This window comes from Caretta caretta, chromosome 3, assembly GCF_965140235.1.
Source record: "Caretta caretta isolate rCarCar2 chromosome 3, rCarCar1.hap1, whole genome shotgun sequence".
Taxonomy (NCBI): domain Eukaryota; kingdom Metazoa; phylum Chordata; order Testudines; family Cheloniidae; genus Caretta; species Caretta caretta.
In genome coordinates, this window is record NC_134208.1 from 133442727 (window position 1) to 133462845 (window position 20119).

Here is a 20119-nt window from a genome sequence, read left to right on the forward strand (position 1 = left end):
TCAAAACCAGTTCAAACAAAAAGAGATGAGTTCTGTTGACCATACCCATCTTGACTAACTCAAATTGAGGTGTTCATAGTTATAAATTGATTGCACGGAGCCAGCCAGAACGTGTTAACAGCAATGCGCCAACAATGTGAGCTTCAGCAGAGTGAACTGTCATGTCCATTGTACACAGACTAGGTTGATATCCATATTTCAGATATATCAACAGCAACAAAAGAAACTCATCAGAAACTAAATATATGCAATAAATTTCTAATCTTTTTGCACTGTTGACCTATAGCGATCTATAGAGAATGAAACTTAAGAGCTAGAAACAAATCTCAAACCACAGAAACACCATAGAAATCAGGTATGTGTTTGGATGTTACATGAAGAACAGCAAAATGTTTGTCTTGTTGATAATACTGAGTTTTTCTTCAAGTATGAACATTAATTCACAAAATCCTACATCAAATGAGGAAAACTGTCCCTTTTCCAAAAAGAAAAAGGAGTACTTGTGGCACCTTAGAGACTAACCAATTTATTTGAGCATGAGCTTTCGTGAGCTACAGTGAGCTGTAGCTCACGAAAGCTCATGCTCAAATAAATTGGTTAGTCTCTAAGGTGCCACAAGTACTCCTTTTCTTTTTGCGAATACAGACTAACACGGCTGTTCCTCTGAAACCTGTCCCTTTTCCATCACTTCATCTTCAACAATATATAAACTTTCACTTTTCCTTTTCAGACTAAGAACCAAGATGGTAAAATGTGAGTCAATGATATTAACATAGTTCTTTTTTCATAGTTGCAAACATAACATAACATAGGTATAAATTTAGTCACAAAGATACTATGACAAAGCAAGAGAAGATTGAAGCACCAAAGGTTTCTCTAATTGTGTCACAGTAAGGAGTGTTAACCTTTCAAATTTAAGGTATGCTGTATATAGCATCTATGGGAATTTAAATTATAATATATTCTTGCTAGTTAACTCCCAGGACCAGGTGTATAGAACAAGAGCCAGAATTTTAAAAGATGCTTACCTTTGGAGAATTATAGACTTCTCCCACATGTTAGAATTACAACTTACTTTTATTGTCTAGCTGAGCTCTGTATTTACTAAACCCTTTTAGCCGTACTCTCTGGCCCAGAAGATCCAGGAACTCTTCAAAAGCAGGCCCTGCTGTCTCATTGTTATACATCTCTTCCTCTGTGCTTTGACCCGCTTTGCAATAAAGGACCCCAATCTTGTGCTGAAAACTCAGCTGAAATAAGAAAAGTAAAATTACAAATGGCAAAACATGGTAAGCAGTAAAACTAAAACAAAAACAAAAAAATCAACTATTAAAACTACTATTTTATTTCTGCAACAGCAGGAAAGGATTATTTAATAAATACGATCAAATAAATTATTTGAGAAAGTGAGGAAAATTTCTGATGCCAAAGATAACAAAGAAAACTATATTCAGCAAAGTCGACAGTCAGCATTCAAGCACAGATAGAACACGTTGATAAATCCTTGACTTTTGACTTCACTATCTATTATATATAGAAGTGTCCAGTATTGCATGCTCTACAATTCTATATCTTTAATTGGCACTGGCTGCACAACTGTCTTCTTTCACAGTCTGGGAACACAGCGAGGAATCTATTTTTAGAGCCTTGCAAATGCACAGATATCTGCTTTGTATCCGTAGACTATTTTTGAGGATTGCAGCGTGGATGTGGATACAAATTTGGTATCCGCTCAGGGCGCTGCAGCCCACACTCACCCAAACAGAGTGGCTGTCACCCAGCCTGCAGGCTCCAATTCGGCTCTCTGAATCAGGCAGCAGCATTCTGGGAGTTGGGCATTCTACGAATTTTAGTCTCCACCTTGCTCGGAGGGAGGAGGTAAACTACAACTCCCAGAAGGGAGTGAGCCAAGCGCCATTTTGAAGGTGGGGTAGTTCTTTAAACGAGCAAGCAGTAATGGCTACATGTATTAGAGCAGCCATAACTGCATAAGGGTGGAGGGCTGCATAGAAGGACCCAGAATTGTAGCCTCCCTGCCCAGAGTGGGGAAGGTGGTATGGCAGGGGTGGAGCAGGTGGCAGAACAGGATGTCTCTGGGGAAAAGTGGGGTTGGGGGCTTGACACAGCCCTGTGTCCCTGCTGCGCAGTGACCTGTGGATAGGGTTGCCAACTCTCTAATCACGCAAACACCCTTGCCCTGCCCTACTGCCCCACCCCTTCACCGAGGCCCCGCCCCGCTCACTTCATCCCCCTCTCTCCATCGCTCAATCTCCCCCACCCTCACTCACTTTCACTGGGCTGGAGCAGGGGGTGAGGGTGCAGGCTCTGAGCTGGGGCCGAGGGGTTCAAAGTGTGGAAGAGGGCTCCGGGCTGAGCCTGGGGCTTCGGGTGCAAGAGGGAGTGCGGGGTACAGGCTATGGGAGGGAGTTTGAGTGAGGGAGGGGGCTCAGGACTGGGGAAGGGAATTGGGGTGCGGAAGTAGGTTGGGGTGCTGGCACCGGGAGGGAGGCTTGGGGCTGGGGGTTTGGGGTGCGGGCTCCGACTGGGCAGTGCTTACCTCAGGCGGCTCCCGGTCAGTGGCACAGCAGGGCTAAGGCAAGCTCCTTGCCTGCCCTGGCCCAGCGCTATTCCCGGAAGCGGCCAGCACATCCCTGCTGCCCCACTTTGGCTTCTGTAGCCTCTGGGAGATAGAGCCCAATTCCGGGAATCTCCTGGCAAAACCAGGAGGGTTGGCAACCCTACCATGGAGCTGTTTAGAGCCCTGCAAATCTGCAGATATCCACAGACAATTTTTGCGGCTCAGATGCATACACACCTTTTTGTATCCGTGCAGGGCTTTATCTATTTTCAAATACTTTTAGCTTTTAAACATCAGCTAGTTGGTCCCCTGTATGTCAAGTGCTTCCCCATTCCACCTTTCTAATTATATGAGAACAGCCATTTAAAAGACATGCTTCAAATGAGTACTGTAAATAGGTTTTCACAAGATTAATTTTTTATATGCATCAATAAATTTTTTTCCTCACACGTGTCTTTTGCAAAAAAGTAATTTTCTATTTTCTGACCATCTTCACATGGAGAAATACAGCACAGTGTACTGTAAACTAAAAATCAGACTGCAATTGAATGTTGTTAAAATCTCAATACTAAAACATTGTTTGATTAGATGGGATTATTTTCTTGAGAAAAGTATTGACTTATTTTTTGAGCTGGATTCATGAGACAACAAATAGGAAACTCCCATATGAGTGGATTAGTCCTGTTAGTCTTTCTACCAGCTATTAGAGCTTCACAAACTGACAGAGATCATCAGTCACATCAGATTCCCTTAAGACATTTATCCATACACACCTTTCACATTTACTATCAAGTTCTAAAGTACTTCCTTAATCAAAATCAGGACTACTGTCTAGGTCTGTAGAATAAAGAGTATATAATACTCTTCCTGTCAAAGCACACTCGGGTGACAAAAATCTACTTCACATTAGGCATTCATGCGTGTGGTATCACTCTCATGTTTTATCATGACAACTGGTAGGAAAAGTCATGAGTTACAAATGGTAAAAAAAAGGCAAGCAATGAAAATATTGCAAAAAGAGTCAAGTGTCATGAGAGTGGCTTTAAACCTCAAATTACCTTTATCTTCCCATTTTAGTAATAGCTGTGCTTGTACTAAATGACTGAGCAGTTACGAAGAGTTAAACTATGTGGTTTGTGTGCTGTTTTTTGGGTTTTTTTTTTTTTAAATAAAGAAAAACTCCTCATCACCCCTGGAGGAATAAAATCTCCCATTACCAGTTTGCAAAACTGATCTTCTGTGCCATCGTGATGTCACTGCTTTTCTGAGCTCCTGCACTGTTTGTCTCTCATGCAGCCTAGTGTTCAACTTGCCAGCACTCAAGATGATCGGTAAAATTGGCTTAATTATCACAGGCACCCACCATATACAAAAATCCTCAAATTTCAAAAAGTCATGGATATTTTTTAAAAACTCTGGAAAGAATCAGATTCTATGCATCTCGTGACAAAGAATGTAGCAAAACGTCCCTTGACTTCTATTGGGCCAGAATTTCACTCTTGGTTATTAAATTAAACCTATCAATGGGACAATTTTTACTTTGTTTTACTGATGTAAATCTGGCCTAACTCCACTGGTACTGAGAACAATTTCATAATACTATCTGTTCTGACTCAGGGAAGATATTTGTTAGTCATTACAGAATGGATGATGCTTTAGCTACTGAATAAACATCAGCATAGTTATGCTTGATGAGAAGCAGATCACACTCCATTTATTAAGGGAATGCTTAGATGACAACTTCAGGATCTCTATCCTGCACAGTTCAACTTTTTGGCTGCGATGTTCAGAGGAACCCAGGGAACTTGGGTGCTCAACATCAACTGAATTTCAAAGCAATTTGAGTACTAATTCCCTTGGACCCCTTTGTAAATTCCAGCCTTTGTGCCACAGAAGGGCAAAAAGATTCCCATGCAATAAGAACATACACTATAACCTATCACCGGAAAAAGTACAATTATTAAAAATATTCCATCCTGATCTCCAGAAGAACAGGTGGCTTTTCCCATAAAACCTATGGTCAATCCGAAGTTGATCTAATTGCCTGTTTCTCACAACAAACAGGAAAATACAGATTCTTTATTTATATTCTTGAAAGAGGTTAATCATTCATTTCACATCTATTTTGCTATTGTCATCATGGGAACAACAATTTACCCACAACAATTACTATTCTCCATAAGCCATACTAGATTTCATTGGTCACAAAACCTTTGGTAGAAAATGAGAGGAAACAATTACATGCAAGCACTGGCTTCCAACTGTGGAAAAGCTTCAAACAAACATTTCCTACATACCAGTCTCTCAAATGACTATTACCCTGGTGACCAAATTAATCCACTAGACCATGGTTCACATTTAAAAAAAAATGTGGCTGTACAGCCAGCCATCACCTTCAGTTGCCATGAAAGACTATTTGCTTGATTAATAAACTCAATGCATTAAACACCTAAGAGGATTAAAATCATAAAAGGATCTCATGGTAGTTCTATACACAGCTTTCTGTATTTGCCTCAGTAACTATTGCAAGATAAGAAGCATTAAAGAAATATTAAAATAATATATTCATATCGATGACAGCACATTTCACAACAGAACTGAATTCCCAATACTAAACATCAGGCATCAAAAAGGAAAAATGAGGAGTGTTGTATCTCAAAGTCACCGACTATTATAACATTACTTTGGTTTGTTTGACTGCTTTATGCTTCCACAATGGACACCCAAATTACAGTCTCGGTTTATGGTTGTGGGTGATGGCAGTGAGTTCTATAAATGCACCATTCAGTTTGTTTAAAGAAGGAAATGCCTTACATTGCCCCAAATGTGATTCCATTCTGGCCAATTAATATAATTGATATTATGAGCTGGAACTCACTTGAGTTTAAACAAAAAATATAGCTGTAAAGATGTAGAACCTGAGGAGCACTAAGAGTAAAAATTGGCTGAATGCTCCTGATTTCCTTTACAGTTTTTCATGAACTCTGACAGACCAAAGGAGAAAGTAAAAACATTATGCAAAACACACATTCAATTTAAAAACATATATTTGGTAATTTATTAAAAATTCTTTGTCTCCTAGCAGAGCAAATGAGGTGGGAAATATAGAGGAAATGGGTATGCAGAACTGGCTTGACATTCTCATAGCTAGGAACTCTCTATTGATCTACAGCGGCTCTGTTACAACTAGAAGAGAAGACAGAAGAATGCCTTGTATACACTAACATGTTAGACACAATCACGATTTCATACTGAATTAATACTGAACATTAAGACACGATAGTCACTTTTTTTGCACGTACAATGATCATTTATTTAAAATTAAAATCTTAAACATTCTTTGCATAGGTGTACTAAAGGTATTCACAAGCTAGTCCTTCACAAATTATTCAGACGCAGCAAACATGCTTGGCAGTCTTTGAACAGAGCAGGTTCACCTCACTGAACCTGTTAAATCTCACCATTATTCACTCTGAATTTAAAGTGTACATTTGTTTCATTGCTGATGCAGTGTTAATCTGTTAGATAGTTCAAACAGCTGAAATTCTAATTGAGACTATCAAACATTTCACTCCACTGATAAGATTGCTACAGTGAATAAGCGTGCTAATTATAAGTTAAAATATGAAAACTAACTTGGGATTCATGGGACTATGATATAAGTAAATGTTATTTTTAACTATAATTCATCTGATTTTCTGAAGTGCTGAGCACTTCCAGCTGCCTTTGATTTCAGTTTTAGATGTAGAGGCTTATCGTGATTTTATAAATCTTTAGAATTTTACCTACTCTGTCTTTAAGAAATATAGATTGGTTAACCTTTATGTTTATATCCAATATTTGGGCATAGAAAATATGGACTTTAATCTGTGAAAACCATTTTTGTGAAAATTTTAAAAACATAGCACTAACTATATTCTCTCCCTCTTTTACTCTTGGGATTCTCTACAGGCTACTTGGTCTTTCCCAAGTTGAGAATCAAAAAAGGCATATTGCTTGGAAAAACACAAATTATTGTTCAAGTAGTTGCAACTCTGGCAATAAGGCATTTTTCTGGAGTCATTGAACCATTACCTGTCACAATTCTCATTTTGTCATTAAAAATACTGAGCTGTGTGTGAACTCTTCTTGAAAATAGAGCAATGGCTGTTCAAGAGAAAATATATTACATCACAAATTCGTGTTTATTTACAACACCAACAAAAGATTTAAGGAAAAGGTACATGTTCTTTCAAGTGGATAGTCTTTAGAGAGAAATCATATACTACATACCCCTTGTTCATCCAGTTTAAGCAGCTGTTCAGAGACTTTGGGTGAGCTGGAAGCCTGCCTCAGGCACTGAATGCTCAGCTCTGGTATTACATATTCCAGTACCTCTTTGAGAGGCAGGCCTCGTGCTGTGCCATGTCTAGCAGTAGATGGTATGGCATCTTCTAATATTGCTCCTCTCAATGTAGTAAGCTGCAGCAAGAGTGGAAAACCTCATTGAATATTTATAATTCTAACACTATGCTATTAAAATCCAATCTTCAGGCTCCGAAGTGTGGGGATGGCGGGGAGAGAGACACACTTATGTTTAATTCATTGAGGATAGTGCAAAGGTTAGTGAAGCAACTTAAACATTAAAGAGGAAACAGACACTTGTAACTTCTAAACAAAGAAGTTAAATATAGTAACAATAATAGTTAAGTATAGACAATGTAGAATTACTACAAAATAGAAACTTTGGGCTGGTACTCAAATCCTGAACTCATTTCTTTTGTTTCTTTAGGCTGTGTCTTCAATGCAAAAAAGGTAAGTCTTTTTACAGCAGGATAATTAAGGTGCATTAGCCATCCAACTATAAAATCCTAGTTGGACAAGGCACTGTACTTTTAGGGCATGTCTACACTGCAGATTGGGAGATGTGACTACAGCACACAGAGACATATCCTGATCTAGTTAGATCAAAGCTAGCTTGTGTAACAATAGCAGCATGGGCAGCAACTGCTTGAGTTTGCACCCAGGGTCCTATGCAGGCAGGACTAGCCCAGAAGCTGTTTGTATGGCCATTGCTTCACTATTGTCATTACTAGATCTAGCTTTTGATCTAGATCAAAGTTAGCGGAGGGTACACCTACCTGTGCTGTTATTACACCTCCCAATTGAAGTGTAGACAAATCTTTACTGGGAGGTAGAATAGGTGAGATCAGCCACAGGCAGAAATATAGTGTTGATCTCACAGTAACAACTACAGTGCCTTGTCTCTACTAGGATTTTACAGTAGGATAGCTAGTGTGCATTAATTATCCTGCAATAAAAAAAATACAAAAACAAAAAAAACAAAAACAAATACCCTCCCCACACACACACAGTTCTTTTTAACAGTGAAGACAAAGCCTCGGTATTATACAATACATTTTTATATATATATTTTATACACACACACACACACACACACACACACACACACAGAGTGGAAACCTGAACATTACAGATTCAGAAAAGGGCTATACTGGCATTAGAAAAGGTTCAGAAAAGGGCAACTAAAATGATTAGGGGTTTGGAATGGGTCCCATATGAGGAGAGATTAAAGAGGCCCGGACTTTTCAACTCGGAAAGGAGGAGACTAAGGGGGGATATAATAGAGGTATATAAAATCATGAGTGGCGCGGAGAAAGTGAATAACGAAAAGTTATTTATTTGTTCCCATCATAAGAACTAGGGGCCACCAAATAAAATTAATGGGCAGCAGGTTTAAAACAAATAAAAGAAAGTTCTTCTTCACTCAGCGCACAGTCAACCTGTGGAACTCCTTGCCTGAGGAGGTTGTGAAGGCTAGGAATATAACAGGGTTTAAAAGAGAACCGGATAATTTCATGGAGGTTAAGTCCATTAATAGCTATTAGCCAGAATGGGTAAGGAATGGTGCCCTTAGCCTCTGTTTGTCAGAGGCTGGAGATGGATGGCAGGAGAGAGATCACTTGATCATTACATGTTAGGTTCACTCCCTCTGGGGCACCTGGCATTGGCCACTGATGGTAGACAGGATACTGGGCTGGGTGGACCTTTGGTCTGACCCAGTATGGCCATTCTTATGTTCTTACAGTTAACAGGAATAGAGCTGGGCAAAAATTTTTGGACAAAACTTTCACTGAAAAAATGCAGATTTGGGTTGGCTAAAACATTTAGCAAGTTCATGCTGAATTCGCTAAATTGTTTCAGAACAAAAAAATCCCCAAAACACCAAATGTTTTTGTGACTGAATGCTCTCCTGATCCCCTTAGAGGGGCAATGGACCTAGTGTATCTGGCCTGTTCAAGGGAGGACTGGACAGTGCAGAGCACACGTTTTTGTGGGAAATCTGGGACTCGGCATGTATTGTGGCTATACACAGACTTTGTGGGTGTTACCTGCATGCTGGCAGGCTGTTTGTCAGAAGCCCACGTTGAGAGCTACAGCAGCAAAGCATTTTGAGGCACCCCAAATTGCAGGGCAAGTGGTGACAGCCCCTCACTGGTCTAGATTGCACCCCAGAACGTCAAAGTTTTGTTTTGACATTTTTTGAAACAGAACATTTTGAATTTTAGTTCACTTTTATTTCAAAAGGTAAAAAAACACAAACCAAAACTAAATGTTTCATTTTAGTCAACCCCCATTTTCCTCCGACAATTCAGCCACTGTACCAGTTATTTATACAGCTCTAATCAAGAACTGCTATTTTGTGGCTAACAGGTGTTTCTTGCCATGATGAAGAGCACAAAGTTCTGAGAATCAAAGGAAAGTTTGCACTTGCTTATGACAGAGACCAACCAAAGATGGCATACACCTGAAACTTTCTTTCAAATCACCACTAAAAATAGGATCCATGTAACTCATTGCTGTGATAAAGGAAGAATGAAATTTTGGAAATTTTGGAAAAAAAATACAAACTAGCCTGAATGTGAAAGTTTTGATCAGGTTTGATAAGTATACCTCCAATACAATCAAAGGCCACTTCTACTTCAAACAGGATCCACTATTTTTGCTTCAGTAAGGTATTAGCATTCCCTCTCCTTCCATAAACTACGTACTTGGAAGAGGAGATTTGGCATCCCATATTTATTCCAGACCGCAAATATGGTACATCACTTTTGAAGAGATAGCATTTTAACAGGCATTTTGAAACTATACACTTGTAACATACCTTGAGGAATAGTAAACCTCTTCAAGTTCCTCATCCCTCCCCTTTGTCCCAAACTTTCATTCCTGCCAAAAGAAAGCTAATATTCTCCAGAAGCACCTCAGTCCAAACCTATCTTCCCTTATTTGATGTCTGCCCTCTCTTAGTTCTCCATCTGTTCCCTTATGGGACCCTCTGAATATATATGTACTGTACCTGCAACCAATCCAACTGTTCTCTAATGGTTCCCAACCAAAGGAAGGGAGCACTTCAGGAAGCAGGAAAATAAACAAAATTTTTCTTCAGGCATCAGCTCCAACATGTATTAATGCTACCAGAACACACACCTCCCTGCAAATGTATTCATCTGTAAAATCTTTTAAAAGTCAATTCCCAGATCGATGCTGGCATGAGAAAACAGCCAGTGTTCTAAGGGTTAACTTCTCTTTTACCGCCTCCTCCCCATTAAAACAACACTCACTAAACAGTACCTCACTTGTCCTGAAAGCTATACGATAGTTGAATTGAGATCCTTCTCTCTCCTTAGCATCTTCAACCTTCTCTCTCCGGATGCTGAATGCAACAGGACCTAGATTTTCATCAATTCCAAAGTAGTTCTGATGCTCTGTAGAAGAAGAGAATGAACGCAAAAAGGAAGAGAATAGTGAAGTGTTAAACTGATGGCTTCATCAAATCTTACAAGAGAAGTCTTACAGTGATAAACAGGCATCCACTGTTGCACTGTGCGCCATACAATGGCTTTTCTATGTCTAAACATTGTTAGATAGAAGAAATTACATTCTCCAGTTAAGATTAGAGATGCACAAGAATCAAAATATCTGGTAGGACAAGTTCTCTATAGACAACTAAATCACATCCATTTCTCATGAGTAGACAAGCAGCATGTATCTTTCAAAACTATATTGCCTTTTAGTAATATTTCAAGAGTGAACCATTATAAAATGTCATGGCATGCTTTATCATTGATTGACAATTCGTGTCTTAAAGCAGTATAACAACTGTCAGAAATTAACATGAAGACTTCATTGTAGTGGGTGGAAACAAAATTAATCTATAGTAGGAACTGGAAAACAACACTCATTTTCTATATAGTTTACTATTACAAAACAAGCCACTATTTTATTTATTTTAAATAAAATGCTGTATTAAATTAATCTAGGTCACAGTGTGGAATAATATGCACAAACAGCAAGTTTTATACATATTAGAAGAAAGTTTGTAGCTCTAGTATCATTTACCAGAATCAACTATAACACTGTGGGTTGGGTTTTTTTAATAAATTACAGTAGAGATAGAAAATACTTAGATAGTCCTGCAGTTAATGCACAGACCTGGGAGTCAGAACACTAACAATACCATAAAGAATTGAAGCTAACAACTTTTCAGTTTATGGCAACCTGTTAATTTTGTGAATAGTGAACTAAAGCTAGTTCCTCTAATTTTCTTCAGATTTCTATTTTTGGCTATTGCTCACTTTGGCACATTTTTTCCAGGTTCTGTGAATTAATTGTAAGTAGAAGCATCATTATAGGAAATGTTCACAGAAGTGTATTTCAGGGGGAGAGAGAAGGCCTAGAGGATTGGTAATGGAATGCAGACCCTTTTACCACTAGCTTACCAACTTAACTACAGCTCAGACTGAAAACAAACGAAAATTGTTAACATTCAATGGCCTTTCAGGGATCTATATGATGCATGTTGGTGGTGTCTGTGCAGCTCCTAATGGAAAGCATCCACAACAGCTGGTACCCTTGGTTCCTCCAGGAGCTAAGGACCATCACAAAACCTCACCACTCTCTGCTCCAAATGCAAGGCACATTTCTTTGGCCTTGCCTTCTCTTACATAAACTTACAGCAACAGGTATATTTATATTAAAGATAAACACACCCTACAAAAACATGACACTCCACTTCACATGCTTCTCCCTCTCGGGAGAGACTGGGGGAGGAGAGGAACAACATGTGACAGATGTGTAGTCACATTGCTTAATGCAGTACTGGAAGGTGCTCAGATACTAGGGTGATGAGCATGGTATAAAGAAAACTATATAGAATAGAATAAACCCTTGTTAACAATCCTGGAAATGACACTAAGGATCAAAGGGGCACAGACAATCATCTTTTCATGCTCACAGGCTACATGTTTTTCCAAAGATGAGTTCAGTCTCCAGTAGTGCCAATATGGCACTTTTCACAAGCATTACATTTACTTTAAATTATTTACTTAATTTTTAACAAAAGCAGAAGTAGAGAGGTTAAAAAGATCACACAATCCTAAATTGGTCATCAAGGCAAATCTTATTTTTGGTAGGTTACTCAAATGAACTCAACATATTTGTATGTATCACAACTGTATTTTTTAATTTGGTCTGGGATAACTATAGAATCCAAACATTTACTATTAACAGGAATTTCCATAATTGCACATTCAAGCTGTGATTAAAGGCAAGCACCTTACTTAAGGTTCTCCTATCCTTGGTTTTTGATGCAAATCAAGATAAAGGTATTCCTTTAGTTACTAGGTTTCTACCATGTAACATAAGTAAACACAAAGCTTTGTGCTTCAGCTCTGTCCTTTGCCAGGAAATTAAAGCATCTCTGGACAAAAAATGTATTTCTTATGGTGGTGTCTAAAGTGATAAAATCATGCTGTCAACGCAATTTAAACATTCATCTTACGGTTTATAGAAAATATCTGCACATGACGTAAAATAGCAAAAACTCTGCAGGCTGAATAAAGGAAGACTGTTAACTCCTCCAGACATACAACTTATTGAAAGATTTGCTTATTCATCCATATTATATTTACCTTGTCCTCGTGGATTCATTGGAGAAGAAACCTGTAATCATAGCCTAGTAACCTCCTTTAATGTTCAAAAACAAACAAAAACCAACTGGTTGAAATGACAATACATAGACATAACATTTGTCTGGGAAATTCTTTTAAGTTATACACAGTTGGGGCTTTTTCATTTTTCAGTATTCTGACAGAACATACTGTTTGGATGTCCTCTCCCGCAGAGCCATAGACAAGTTTCATCTATACTATTCAGTTAACTTCACTTGGACAGTTAAATATATTAGAAATTAGCAGTGGATAGTTTACAAAAAAGTTTGTTCATATGTCTAGGACAAAAAAAAAAAAGTGAGAAACTGTCAATCTTCGTACCACAATCTTGAAATTCATTAACATCTCTGAAAGGTTTTCTTGATAACTTGCCATTGAAATGGGATTTCTCTTCCATTTTTGAAAATGTTAGTGTACATCTTTTAAAACAAGTGATTCTCCACCACCAAACCCACAGAGACCAAGTGTGTCAAAAGATAGGGGACGTACTTCAGGTTCTAAAGTACATTTAGGTACTTAAATAAATGGACTGATATTCAGAAGTGTGGAGTGCACACAAACTCCCATCACCTTCTAAAAAAGCGGCTGGGTGCTCAACCCTTCTGAATATCAGTCCCCTTATTTAAATACCTAAATACGGACTCATGAAACTAAATTTAAACTACCACTTTTGAAGAAATTTTGGCTAAAAAGGCACTTCTCAGCACAGGAAACAAAAAACACAACCAACATGGAATTTCTAGGGTAACCCATTTTGAAGATGTGGGCAGAAAAAAAAAAGGTGGGAAAAACATGGGTTGGTAATAAGGTAAGCAGTTGTAGGAGTTGCTTCTGGTAAGAAAGGAAACTTTAGTGAGAGGAAGTCCTAACTCCAGAGCAAGGAAAAGGTGCCAATATTTTTTAGCCAGGTCTGGTGCTGCCACGTATCATTTTGTCAAAAAGGAGAAGCCCATCAGTTCTTTATATGTACTAACTTTCCCATAACACTAATTTTAATGATTCCCCAAGGCTTTAGTACAAGACTTGGGAAACCATCAGACAGTATTGTATGGCTATGTAAAGAGATGGGCTTCAAATCAAAACCCCAGGTCAGAACTACAGGCTTTGGAAAAGTTGAGAACTAGATCCAAACTTGGCAGTTCCAGCTTATCTCTTGTCCAAAGTGGAAGACGTTCAGAAACAAAACTTAATTCAGCTAAATATATTAGTTTACATTGAATCAAAGGTGGTAGGTAGGATGTTTTCAAGGAAGAGAACTCAACGAGTGAGGAGGTGCATCTAGAGAATGAAAGCATGAAGACACGACACTGGTCTTTTGGAAGGGGATTTTTAATGCAAGACACAATTTTTAAAAATGTTCCAAAATGCAAGTTAAATACAAGGATTTTTCCAGACTGAAGAGAAAAGAGGAAAAAAGCAAACAAAACAAAATTATTCTCAGTGGCACTCTATACCTCAAAGCCACAACCTGGAACGCTCATATTCACCACTGACATAATAATAATAGATTTTGTACAAAGTATGCCCTATGAGGTATCATTTTAAAAGTCTTGATCTGTTGAACATAAATATCCTTTTGGATTACATGCTCTATCATCGTATGTAAAGTTATGAAGTTTTGCTATATGTGTATTACTGAAATATGTTGTGAGATTGGGAACAACCACAACCAGCCTTTTAGGTATAACAATGGAGTAGACGGACAGCATTATTGGCTCATCAACACCCATCAAGGAAAGAATCCACTATCCCAGGAACTGTATACAATGGAGACTTCTCAGAGAGAGCATGTATACAATGGAGACTGTTTGAGACCACGTCATAGCAAAAGATCTTTCCAGCAAACTGGAAGAAACTATAAAAGAGGGGAAGTGATATCATGGCTTGGCCACACTCCCCAGGCAACTCAACACCTGGAAACACATCTGGAGGATAAACACTTTGAACTGGGGAGAGTGGGCCCAAGCTGGAGAAGAGTCCCAGTTTGAGTATTGAGGAACTATATCATCTGTCAGGGTGAGCCACTGCTTGATTCAAATCCTGTTTAATTTGTAGAACGCAGACTGCGAATTCACTTTTATTTCTTAGATAACCAAACTTTGATCTCTATGCTTGCTACTTATAATCACTTAAAGTCCATCTTTTTGTAGTTAAATCTGTTTTATATTTTATCTAAAACCATGTATTTTGGATGAATTGTTTGGGAAATCTCAGCTCAGTTTACAAAGGCTAGCATGTGTCCTCTCCACACTGAGGGAGGGGCGGACTGTGTAATAACTTACACTGATCAGGCTTCTGACAAGGGCAAGACAATACAGTTCTGGGGTGCAAGGCTGGGGAGCTGGGGGAACTGGCTGGAGCCTCTCTATTGTTGGCTTATGAGTGTCTGGCAAAGCATTCATGTAACTCAGTTGGGTGTGTCCCTGCCTTTGGATGTCTGTGTAAGTGCAGTACCTGCCAGAGATTTGTGGCTTAGCAACAGCATCACAATGTGAGACGGATATCCTAGGTTGGTGGGACAGGGGGCTCAGCAGTCCCAGAGTCCAGATTGCACCCCGGGGACCCCATCATACTCTCCCAAAGCCCGACAATTCAAATATCTAAAAGCTCTTCACTTTTTCATTTTGGAGTGTATAGAGGTCAATTTCCCTTTGAATATAAGGGTCCTATTGATACTGAGTGGATCTCATAATCATAAAATTCAATTTGCAAAGAGAAAAGACTGTCTCCAAGCTACTGAATACCGAACTGGCAGCTGATGCTGAAAGTCTGATAAGGCTTCCAACCCTGACATACCCTTAAAAATGTCCTTTTTAGACACAGACACTTCTTTTATTTGTTATCCATAAGTAGTTGCAATTACACATTAAGAAGTGGTTGTAAGCATAGTAGTGATAGTCCTCATTGGTTGGTGATGGAGACAATTGCTTCATGGAAAAGGACATTTTAAAAAACAAACTCAATGCTAAATAATGCTCCTTTCAATTACCCTTTAAAATTTTTGCATACATCTGTCTCCTTTTACTCACTCCCTCAGGTCTGCTAAACTGAGATCCATGAAAGGATACTGTCTATACATCAGAGCTACAATAAAACATTTTAGTTGTTGCAAATCATATCAAGAGTGATAAATATTTTACACAATCAATGTGAAAATATTTTATTTTACATCCATGTCATGTGAGGAGTTTATTTTTGCAATAGCTATGCATCTTATATACACAACAATACATTTACTGTTTATTTCAGAAATTAGAAGCTGAATTCCTAATCCATAATTTGTTGATAGGGAAGGAAATTGTTAATGCTGCATATGCCGAATTGTTTCTTAAAACAGAAATAAAAGATACATGTTGACAGCTGCCAATTATAAAACTGAACTAAAACACCAATTAGACAGAAATAGGGTGACCAGATATCCCGATTTCACAGGGACAGTTGTGATTTTGGGGTCTTTTTCTTATATAGGCTCCTATTACCCCCCAGCCCCTGTCCCGATTTTTCACATTTGCTGTCTGGTCACCCTCGGCAGAAAGTTATTTCTCTTTCATAGGTATCTCCTTAAAGGCACAAGCAAAGGAAGGTGGACGTGTATTTCTTTATAAACAAGCAGCTGTTTGCTACCTTTCTATTTCATCTTTCACAGCCTCTTGTTAAGTTTTCCTCTGCAATTCAGTGTACAGTAGTTCATAATGTCAACCAGTGAGCTCACTATCATGGAAGGATATCAAGTGAGACCCAGTGTGCACAATTCATGTGTGTATATCCATATACATTATTTTATATATCAGGAACATGCACAAAATTGAATGCCTAAGGTAGCACTCTAGGGGCAAAGAGGGGGAAAATTTAATACTGTGAATGTGAAATGTATCAAACATGTATGGTATTTACTGCAGCAGCAAAGTCAGGGATGTACATGTAACTTTAATGAGCCATTTATTATCAAGTAGAAATCTCAGTGAGACACTGTTAAGCTGATGACATCTCAAGGTCTAAGTATTTCAAGCAAACAGAAGGAGAGGTTACTCACCTCGTGCAGTAACTGGAGTTTTTTGAGATGTGTGTCCCTGTGACTGCTCCACTTCAGATGCAGGGCAATGACTGACAACTGTCCCTGTGCCCTGCACCTTTGGAGATTTTCAGTGGTGGTGCCCATGCGGCCTGCACATGCACCCCAAACACTGCGGCAACATGGGGCTGTGTGGGCAAACCACCCTTAGTTTCTTCTCCACTGCAAAGTCCCCCAGGAAACTCTAAAGCAAAGGGGAAGGAGGGCAGATAGTGGAGCATCCACAAGGACACGCATCTCAAAAGAACTCCAGTTATTGCATAAGTTGAGTAACCTCTCCTGTTTCAAGTAGTGTCTCTGGGAGTGCTCCACTTCAGGTGACTCCCAAGCAATATTGCTCTAAGGTGGCAGGTAGTTTGAAGAAGAGTCCAACAGAGAAGCAAGGACTGCACTACCTGCAGCAGCATGGATCTTGCTGCCAGCACCAAAACATAACGATTAGAAAAAGTATAACCAGATGACCAAGTTACCACTCTACAGATGTCTGCAATTGGTACATCCTTAAGTAAGGCTATATATGTAGATAGTGCTCTTGTGGAATGTGCTATCGCTCTTAAAGGTGCTTGACCATGAGTTGTGTCGTAAAAGATCTTAGTACGACTGGAGATCCACTTTGATAACCTCTGTTTTGAAATTACTGAATGCTTGTTTCTGTCTGATTTGGACACAAATAGTCTTCTAAATATCCTATCTAGGTAAAAGGCTAATGCCCTCCTGACATATAGGGTATGGAATATGGCTTCTTCATTAGTCTGGTGTGGTTTGGCGGTGGGGAACTAGGAGATGAATGGTTTGATTAATATGAAATTCTGAGGACATCTTAAGTAAAAATCTTGGATGGACCCGCAACAACACTTTCTGGCGATTACCATAAAAGGGGGGTCTGCCATTAAAGCCCCCAAGTCTCCAACCCTTTGGGTAGAAGTGAATGTTACCAGAAAGAGTCTTCAGTAATAAATCTAATAAAGAACAGTTAGCTAGTGGCTCAAAAGGATGTTTCATACGGCAATTAAGGACTAGGTTCAGATCCCAACTAGGAGTATTATTTCTGATTTGTGGGAAGATATTTGACAAACTTCTTATGAATCTTGCCATAGCTGGGTAAGCGAAGAGTGAAAAGTCCCCAGTGGGTGTGTGAAAAGCTGTTATTGATGCTAAGTGAATCCTAATGCAATTCATAGAAAGACCCAATGTTTTCAATTACAAGAGGTAATCCAATACCTTAAAAAGAGGAGAGCAAGCGTGAAAAATCGGATGACTGTTACACCAAAGATATTGTTTCCATTTCTGGGAGGTAAATATTTCTTGTAGATTCTTTTCCACTATTTAACAAAATGTGTTGTACCTCTCATGTACAGGATACCTCTATTCCGGAAAGCCATTGAGGAAGTTATGCTTCGAGCCTCACAATCTGTAAATTGTGGTGAAGTGTCTGATCTGCAGTCTGAGTCCGTAAGTGAGGACTGATTGGAAGCCTCCATTGAGGGCGAGGGGTGAGTCTGATGAGATAGGGATACCAGACTTGTCTTGGCCACATTAGTGCAATTAATAGGACTCTGGCCCACTCCTGTTTCTTTTCATTGAGAACCTTTAACAAGAACGGTGTTGGTGGATACACATAGTGAAGTCCATCAGATGAGAAATTATCTCCTAGGGATTGAGACCCTCTCTGGAACAATACCTGATGCATTTTGCATTGGCTGCTGTAGCAAGTAGATTGACCTATGGGAACCCCAAGCTAAGAATACTACCTGGAGGACTCAACTGTTCAGTTCCCATATGTAAATTTAGAAAGTAAAGTCTGCTGAGGTCATCTGCCATGATTTTCTAAATATCTGGGAAGTAAGAAGCTGTGATGACTATGTACCAATTCCAGAGTTTTATCACTTCAGCACAGAGAGACATGGAATGTGCTCCTCCCTGATGTTGATATTGTAGAACTGATCAATGAAATTGTTCTTAATTGTTCACTTTATTAATATAACTTCATAAACAAAGTTTTATGAATGAAACATTCATTCATAAAACCGGTTACCCCAATAACTGGCTAATTGAGTTTCACTTTCAATCCAATTGCTGCTTAAATCACTGAAACTTATACTGTTTCAACATCGTAACTTCTGTTCACTTTTTGCCATTCCTTACACTTGTCCATATTGCAACACAAACTCCATTTTAAAATGCTCACTCCATTTTGTAAACCCTGCTGCAACCTTCATTTTGCAGAACCCTGATGTAATCTTATTAGTGTAGTTTAGATGTGTGAATGAGGTATGGATAGATGATGGAATCAACCTCCAGCCCCAGCCTGTCCTGATGAAATAAAGTGTAACCACCACCGGCTGAAGATGCAGACAACAGCCCTGACAAAGCAAGAAGAGTCCACCCTAAAAAGAAAAGAACAAAAGTACAATTGAAGAAACATCAAAGCCAGGTCCCAGGCTGAAAGTCATGTCTGCAGTTGACGGGTGATCAATCGAACTGAACCCAGAGGCAGCATGACACAGCAAGACCTACAGACTCTGGATTCAAACTAAAGCCTACAAAAAGGATGGATGAGATGGAAGACTTTGGAGGGTAACATTCTGCTGCCCACATGGAAGGGCATCGGTGCATGCCCAACAGAGACCCAGCCCTTCCTTGTGCCCAGCTTTCCTGGCCAAATAGCCACCACAAGCCACGAACTCAAGCTACATTCAGGACTGGTAACTATACAGCAGCTGCAGAACATTGGGGGTGTGTGTGTGTATGTGTGTGTGTATATTAGATATTAGTTATTGGTCATAAATCAAATTGTGTTATAACACATGTGACATCTTGTCTTGTCCCCTGAAAAGATCCTGCGTAGTTTTGTCTGCATAACAATACAATACATGCATGCCTAGCTGTGTGTCATTATTTTTACTGACTTTGATCTGATCAGAGATAGAAAGTGTAAAACATTCATGTGGAGAAGACGCTCTTGTATTGACCATTTGCCTTGCACCTTGTGAGGTCCAGATGTGCCCCCCCCACCCCCCAACAACAAAAAGCAAAGCAGCTAATGTTATCACTACAGTAGGGGGATTCTGAATGAATGGGACACCTGCACAAGTTTTGGTCAGGTCCTTCCACCAGCTGGAGTGGCTGCAGAACCTATTGGAAAACAGATAGTAACCTGCCTAGGCTGTGCTTACTTGGTATGTAAACCGTTCAACAAATCCCTGTAGACCTTGGAGCTATAATCTGGCATGCTGACCTACAAAGATGACATATTTCCCAGCAGCTGAAGACAATCTCTTATTGTTATTTGAGGACTGCCCTGAATCTTTGAGATGAGATTCAGTAGTGTGAGAAACCTACTGGAAGGAGGTACACTCTGCCGGTCGCTGCATCCAGAGAAGCTCCTATGAAGTCTAGAGACTGTAGAGGAGTCAAAAAGGGCTTTGTGGTTGATTTGAATGCTCAGGTTATGAAACA

General features: G+C 39.3%; 1 protein-coding gene across 14 annotated transcripts in view; it reads right to left on the reverse strand.

The window, feature by feature from the left end:
* The window catches only part of SIPA1L2 (signal induced proliferation associated 1 like 2), a 236675-nt gene that overhangs the window by 105167 nt on the left and 111389 nt on the right, over nt 1-20119 (reverse strand). For all 14 annotated transcript variants that reach the window (XM_048843864.2, XM_048843859.2, XM_048843862.2 and 11 more), the window contains 3 exons: nt 10211-10344; nt 6851-7039; nt 1076-1250 (listed from right to left, as the gene is read on the reverse strand). In XM_048843864.2, the coding sequence (XP_048699821.2) occupies nt 1076-1250; nt 6851-7039; nt 10211-10344 (498 nt within the window). The remainder of the gene's footprint in view (nt 1-1075; nt 1251-6850; nt 7040-10210; nt 10345-20119) is intronic.